General features: G+C 39.1%; 2 protein-coding genes across 2 annotated transcripts; both read right to left on the bottom strand.

The window, feature by feature from the left end:
- Positions 1-211: 211 nt before the first annotated feature.
- On the bottom strand, positions 212-2048 carry LOC133709034 (glycerophosphodiester phosphodiesterase GDPD3-like). Its single transcript, XM_062134634.1, has 7 exons — positions 1846-2048; positions 1560-1753; positions 1361-1420; positions 1160-1240; positions 867-1067; positions 509-604; positions 212-412 (listed from the first exon to the last, which is right to left on the bottom strand). Exons 1-7 carry the CDS (start codon positions 1943-1945, stop codon positions 212-214), a joined length of 933 nt encoding a protein of 310 aa, XP_061990618.1. The 5' UTR covers positions 1946-2048.
- A 253-nt stretch (positions 2049-2301) lies between these two features.
- Positions 2302-4423, bottom strand: LOC133709032 (glycerophosphodiester phosphodiesterase GDPD3-like). The gene is made up of 8 exons (XM_062134632.1): positions 4203-4423; positions 3913-4112; positions 3764-3823; positions 3589-3669; positions 3287-3487; positions 2985-3080; positions 2661-2857; positions 2302-2572 (listed from the first exon to the last, which is right to left on the bottom strand). Exons 1-8 carry the CDS (start codon positions 4309-4311, stop codon positions 2467-2469), a joined length of 1050 nt encoding a protein of 349 aa, XP_061990616.1. The 5' UTR covers positions 4312-4423; the 3' UTR covers positions 2302-2466.
- Between the last annotated feature and the right edge of the window lie 2598 nt (positions 4424-7021).

Below are 7021 nucleotides of genomic sequence, written 5' to 3'. Positions count from 1 at the left end.
AATATTACTGCAAGTGCACAGGCATATAATTCATTGTCAGATCAATGAGTTCTTGGGAAATTCTTGCATACAACGTGTATACAAGCACTTACTCACATCTGATGACCAACGTATAACTGGTTGTCAAGAGGCATAGTATGCACTATGCAACCATTATATGAAAAAATTATTCGGAATTATGATCACAGAAATTCAGGAAAGAAACATGAGCTTACTTTAGTTGGCCGTAAGTTAACAGGTGGAGTTTTTTCCCTTGAATCCTGGTTACAGCTTCTGGATTTCCCAAGATAGCACTCACTTCTGAAACAATGCCTTGCAAACCACCTGCCAAGCACACCTTAACTGCTTCTTCCAAAGAGTTCTTTCTAGCATCAGCATACCTTTGAGACCCTCCTTCAGTGAGAAAATATACCTGGAGATAATAAGTATATAGAATAACAAGCCAGTCACTGCGAAATCGTTCTATCTATTCAAAACACCAAGTTTGCATGAAAGGTGATCTACTTACAGGGTATCTGCTCTGCATTTTTCTTATCAAAAGAGCAGCATCAGGCTGAAAGGTTGAAAAGAAGATTGGTCTGCCCTTTGCATACTCATTTACCACCTGTTTCAAACAATTTTCAGTAAAATTAAATTACCACCTTTATGTTCAACATTGTATAACAAAGAGGTTGAAAATCCAGTTTCAATTTCAATCCATTTTAACAATTTAGTGAAATCACCTATATGTATTGAAGTATTGAACATTGCAGAAGAAAGAGGTTGAAATACCCAATTTCGATTTGTGTTCTTCCAATAAGTGAACCTTAAGACAACAACTGTTACACATATAGACTATATATAGAGTAAAAAACAAGCATTGTTACCTGCAAGATTACTTGAAGAACATGCTTAAGCTGTCTCTCTGTGTAGACTATGTGATCATCAAACTTCAATTCCATATTAAATCCCAGCGAATGCTCGACTTTCTCAAACGCCTCTTGCAATGTGCATAGGGGGGCATCCTTTTCCACCTTCCACTCAAAAAATGTTCCATCTTTCATTTTTCTGAACAGAGGCATTTTCACCTGAAAATTCATCGAATTATATTAGTCTACAGAACATCCACGGATACAAAAATAATCAATACGAAAACGAACAAATCGACATTGATGATGACCTCTCCAAGCTGTTTCTGGGGTCCATAGGAAAGAAATTCTGGTAGCTTAAGGTCTGTAACTCTCTTCTCAATGAAAACACCCTGAAACCAAATTCCACACAACATATCACATACGTTCAGATTTGATATTACACTAATGAAAATAAGCAGATTAAATCAAGAACTTATGGGTTTAGAGAGATCGACCAAGAACCAACTAACATTGTCCTCACTGACGATAAAGTTGTCATGAAAAATTACTGGACAGTCATCTTCCGTCACCTACAAAAGTAAATTCTGCTTACAGTAAAAGCAATACTACTAAGAAAAAAAACTGTGATCAAATGCATGAAGGTGCATCATGATTCTTGATTTTGTTTAGAAATTGGGGACCCAAAAGAAGTACAAAGATTATGCTTACCTGAACGTCAAACTCAACAAAATCAATTGGGAATTGAGCAGCAGTATTGAAGGAGAGGATTGAGTTCTCTCTGATTCCTCTCATTCTGATATCAGAGGACTGCAGCATGTTCATTCCATTTCCTCTGTGTCCTATCAATACCAACTTCGGCCATTTGTGTCTGCATTTTCTTTCTTCACCTTCATCATTCTCACCTATTCACAAAACCCCAAAACCCAGAATCAAAATCTTTCTTGAAAATTAGAAGAAGAATGCAGAGAGTGTAATGGATCACTAGGATTCTGACCTTCAGTCATCAATGGCGAGCAGAAGAAGGGTAATGTGGGATATTCTTGGACTTGGAGAAGCTTGGGAAACAAGCAGAGCTGAAGCGCCTTGAGAGCCATTTGTGATTTCGTATTTGTAAAAACGTAAATTGCAAGCTTTGGAATTCAAGAAATGAATTTGGCTGAGAAAACAAACTGGGACATAATTGCTTGGGCTAGGGGTAAAGGGTTTTTATAAGGCGGTTCACGGTTCACTAAACTGAAATAACGGAAATAACAAACACATCCCAGAGAATTGTTTTTTTTTTTTTCCCCCTTCTTTTTTAGAAATTTTCCCAGTCTCCAAATTTACATCTTTTTTTTATTTTTTTTTAAAAGAGGATCAAAGGGCCAAATTTACATCTTCTGTTAACAAGTTAGGAGATCGATCATCTGTTTTGCGAACTAAAATTGAACTCGGAACTCGGTTTCCTAAAAGGAAACCATTTTAATACAACTAAATTTTGACGTAAGATTAATGCTACTATATAATACACAAGTTTGCTCCTCTAGGATTGGCAATGTTGCATCAACTCTGGTATCAGCCCCCAACAGAACAAAAGTTCGAGTTCAAGTTCATGCATCTGCCCTCAATTCCTAGATCAGTTGTTTGGATCAGAAACTGCCTGGGTGATCTCTCCTACCAGATCAACAATCACTCCCTCAACACCCATCAGATGTTGCATGTAAACTTTCTCTGGCACATTACTGCAAAGTCCACATGAATCCCATTATTAATCGGACAAGTTCTTTACCGGAAAAATGAAAAACTCTAAAGAAAGCAGTTAGAGCTTACTTTAATTGGCCATAGGTTAGAAGGGAAAGGTTGGAGTCTTTAATCCTGGTTACTGCATTCGGATCTCTCAAGATAGCTCTCGCTTCTGACACAACTCCTTGCAAACCGCCAGCCATACACACCTTAATTGCCTCTTCCAAAGAGTTCCTTCTAACATCTTTGTATATTTCGGACCCTCCATTGGTGAGGAAATATACCTGGAGAAATGACAGTTTTGACAAAGTGAATTCGAACACCGATGAAAATGGCTCGTTCAATCTTTGCGCAGATTTTTTAATTTTTTTTTCCACCTAAGAGGGCATATGGAATAGAAGGTGATCTTACTGGATAGGTGCTCTGCATTTTTCTGATCAACAGCACTATATCAGGCTGAAAGCTCGAAAACATGATTGGTCTATCCTTCGCATACTTGTTTATTACCTGCTCAAAAAGTTATAGAAGTTATTCTTACTGTCTGTCTGTATAATAGGTCAAATTATTCTAATGCATACAAGGACAAGGCTATACTGGATGAACAATTAAAAAGAGACTCAAATACACAAACTTTCATGTTTTACCCCAACAGATGAACATTGAGAAATTGTGCTGTAAAACAAGCCAAGTTTCTTATCGGACTAAATGGATACCTGCAAGACTACTTCAAGAACATGTTGGTGTTGTTTCTCATTGTACACAAACTGATCATCAAACTTCAGTTCTATATTGAAACCCATAGAGTGGTCGACTTTCTCAAACACATCTTGCAACGTGCATAGGGGGTCATCCTTCTCCACCTTCCACTCAAAAATTGTCCCCTCTTTGGTTTTTCTAAACATAGGGATTCCTGCCTGGACAAATATTGATCACAATGTACTACTTCTGTTAATAGAACATCAACATAAGCAAAGATTGGCAATTTGAAAATGAAAATATCAACATTGATGATTACCTTTCCAAGTTCTTTCTGGGGTCCATATGAAAGAAATTCTGGCAAAGTAATGTCTGTAACTCTTTTCTCAACTAGAACACCCTGAAATCAAATTACAATTCAGGTAAACATTCTCACTGCACAGTCACAGTCCCGCAAACCGAAAACAAAGATATGTAGGATTTATAGAACTAACATTCTCCTCGGTAGCGATAAAGTTGTCATGAAAAATGACTGGACAGTCATCTTTGGTCACCTACACAGAAGGGTTTTTCGCTCAACCAACATGAAGAGCAAGAAAGCAGAACAGAAATGATGAAAATGAAGAGACACAATAATTAGTACTTGAACATCAAATTCAATGTAATCGATAGGGAATTTAGCGGCAGAGTTGAAGGAGCGAATTGAGTTCTCTTTGATGGATTTCATTCTGTCATCAGATGATTGCAACATGTTCATTCCGCTGCCTCTGTGTCCCATCACCACAAACTTTGGCCATTTGAATCCGCATTTAGTTTCTACGCCTTCATCATGACCATTCACACCTACTCACAAAAACCGAAAAATAATTCATTTCTACACAATTAGCAACCTCCAGCTAAAAAGGATGTATTTGATCCATTCAAATTTTTGACCTTGCGCTGACCATGGAGCTTTGATTAGGGCCAATGCAGCATTAATTTCCGAGACTTGGTCGACATTGGGAACGTCTGAGACATAAACAGCCTTGAGGGCCGTGGCCATTTTTGTCTTGCAAATTTGCAGATTTGCAAACTGCAAGTTTTGGAATTCAAAAGAAATGAGTGGAAATTAGGACACAGAAAGCTTGAGGAATCCATGGATAGTGATAATGGGTATTTAAAGTCTTAAATCCAACACGTAGAATGCCATTGCCAACTAATTTGATCAAGAAACAATGATCAAAAGACTATCAAGATAGAATGTTCTATTTCAATGAGGCTTAATTTGGTTCTTGAATTTGCGGAGCTCTAAGCATGTCTCCCTTTCTTTTTGTTTCAATCCCCTAAATTTTTGGGCTACTTGCGGTTTCGGGTTTTTCCACAGGAATATGCGAGAAATTTTTAGATAGGGCGGCCGTGCCACGTGTCTGGTGCAACTGTTCAAAACTCATAAACTAGCTTGTGAAATTTTGAAACTACCCTTCATTTATTAAGTGAAATATCCAAAACATCCTGCATGTGCACTGATTGGTCAGCTCTACAAATACGTGCCACGGGTCTCCTACGTAAGAATCTCTCGGAATATGCTTATGAATATCTACTAGCCATTGCCAAGTCAATCATACGTGTCCATTCCAATCCTTTTTTTTTTTTGGTTCCTTGAATAAACATTAATCTGGTAGTGACATTGATCCAGAAATAAGCAAGTAAACTATCAAAAGAGGGAAGAACTTTCCGTGGTATGTTCCTATGCAGAATCAAATCTAATTGAGAGCAAGTTCACCCGTAGTCAAGAAAAGCCAAAGTCGAGAAGTCAAGAATTCGACCAGTTAAGTTACTATTCACTGCCACTGGACATAGGTTTGCACCTGTTTTTTTTCTTGCCCGGTCAATATTGTTCACTTTTTTCACTGTTCACTACTTTTCAATGTTCACAAGTGGGTTTTACTGTTTAGATGCACTGTTCATTATTTTATTTTTTAACTGTTCATTAAAAACCCCAGCAGCTCCTCCAGTACTAGCGACACCTGCAGCACCATCCTCCATTCCAACCTCTCCCTCCAGACGCTGTCATCTGTCCCTTCCCTTCAGAAGCTCATCTCCCAACTCGACGCCCCAAACCTCTCCGTCTCTCACCTCTGTTTCATCTCCCAACAATCGGTGCTTTTAAGTTCCAGACCTTGAAGATTTGGCGGGACTCCAACCTCCGCTGCGTGGAGTCCGTCAAGGCGCACGAGGACGCCGTGAGCGCGGTGGTGGTGGCGAAGGAGGGGACCGTCTACACCGGGTCGGCAGACCGTCGGAGCCGGGTGTGGGCGAGACTGCAAGACCAGAAGCGCCACGTGTTGGTGGCGACGCTGGAGAAGCACAAGTCGGCTGTCGTCCTTCGCGTCTCTCTCTGGCCGTCAGTGGCTGACGTCAGCCATGTGGGGAGCTCGGGCCGAGCTGGCAGCAAACTTGACTGGGTAGGAAAATAGTCATGCACTTGATTATTTTCTTGGCTGTAGTCAAGAAGGGGTGGGTTTTGCCCAGTCAAGCTTCCACCAGTGGAAGGGAAGATTTTGCAAAGAAAGTCACCACATCAGCTTTTTCATGACTATGACCAGTCAAGAGCAAACCAGTGGACTTACTCTGAAAAGCAAGGTTCGACTTCGACTTAGTGGGTATAAAGGTTCACTTATGTAGGCCATGTTCGGCTATGTATGTCCAAGCACACAAACAACGAAGTCAGGTGGTGATCTGGTAAGGTTTCAAAAAGCAAAGCGCTACGCCAGGATTTCACTCTAGGAATAAGGTAATGATCTTCTGGTATGGAGTTTTTTATGTTGTTACAACAGGCTGAGAGCAGTGTCTGTTCCTTTGTGTTTGAGGGAGTTGGTGCGGCAGTCGAAGTTCAAGTGGCTTTGGTACTGGCTAGAGGAAAGAGACAGTATAACAACATTCAATAGCTTATGTCGATAAGAGGTTAGGCTTGCTTCTCAAAGGTAGAATTCTAGGCCCGTGAAAGGAAAAAAAAAAGAAAAAAGAAGAAGATAAATTGGGCCATGTTTCTCGAGAGAGGCCGCCTTCCCTCTCAGGCGAGCAATTGACTAGAAGTAGAAGACCGCTCTATGACGGGCTTCCCTATTTCCTGGACTCTACCCGCTAGTCTACGCTCCGACCTTATAATTGAAAAACGATGTTTCCAGCGGATTTAAAACTTGTAGTAAAAAAAAAAAGGCAATCAATTTGAATAAAAAATAATAATTTAATAGTGAATCAAGATCTAGATAGATTCCTATCTTTATTTCTACCTGCGAAGCAAAGTAAGGCGGTGCAAGAGCAGGACATCTTTGACACTGTAGTTAAAGTCCTTTTCATAGCGAGTCCCATGTGGTTAGATTTGTAAATGGATCGGATTTGGAGCTGATCGACCTAAATCCGAATCTGTTTAGTAATAAAAATTTTCAACCCGACCCGCTCCGTTAATTCGGCAGATCGTTGATAGCTCAATCCAAATCCATATTCACTTGATTAACGGATACCCGATCCGTTTATAATTACAAATATTTTCTAACTTTATATAGTAATATTAAATTTTTATCATGATACCTCATAAAACATGAATAAAATATTAAAACAACATGAAGAGTATCGCCAAAAGTTGAATCACATTATCAAAATATTCACTAGAATGATAAACTAAGGTAACTAATATACTAAATTTCCAAAGTATTCTTAATCTTTTATATTTTCTATTTTTAAAAAATAATAACATATTAATAAAAAATAAT

The sequence above is a fragment of the Rosa rugosa genome, chromosome 5, assembly GCF_958449725.1.
Source record: "Rosa rugosa chromosome 5, drRosRugo1.1, whole genome shotgun sequence".
Lineage (NCBI taxonomy): Eukaryota > Viridiplantae > Streptophyta > Magnoliopsida > Rosales > Rosaceae > Rosa > Rosa rugosa.
Note: the sequence above shows the minus strand (reverse complement) of the source record. Positions and strands in the feature narration are given on the sequence as shown.

What these genes read in the sequence shown, in the direction of transcription:
- LOC133709034 (XM_062134634.1), bottom strand. Translation starts at nt 1,945, where the DNA reads ATGGCTCTCAAGGCGCTTCAGCTCTGCTTGTTTCCCAAGCTTCTCCAA. An exon ending in TTCTTCAAGTAATCTTGCAG is followed by an intron (nt 605 to 866) that starts GTAACAATGCTT and finishes TGTTTGAAACAG; the next exon opens with GTGGTAAATGAGTATGCAAA. An exon ending in AAATGCAGAGCAGATACCCT is followed by an intron (nt 413 to 508) that starts GTAAGTAGATCA and finishes TATTATCTCCAG; the next exon opens with GTATATTTTCTCACTGAAGG.
- LOC133709032 (XM_062134632.1), bottom strand. Translation starts at nt 4,311, where the DNA reads ATGGCCACGGCCCTCAAGGCTGTTTATGTCTCAGACGTTCCCAATGTC. An exon ending in TTATCGCTACCGAGGAGAAT is followed by an intron (nt 3,670 to 3,763) that starts GTTAGTTCTATA and finishes ATTTGATTTCAG; the next exon opens with GGTGTTCTAGTTGAGAAAAG. An exon ending in CCCAGAAAGAACTTGGAAAG is followed by an intron (nt 3,488 to 3,588) that starts GTAATCATCAAT and finishes ATATTTGTCCAG; the next exon opens with GCAGGAATCCCTATGTTTAG.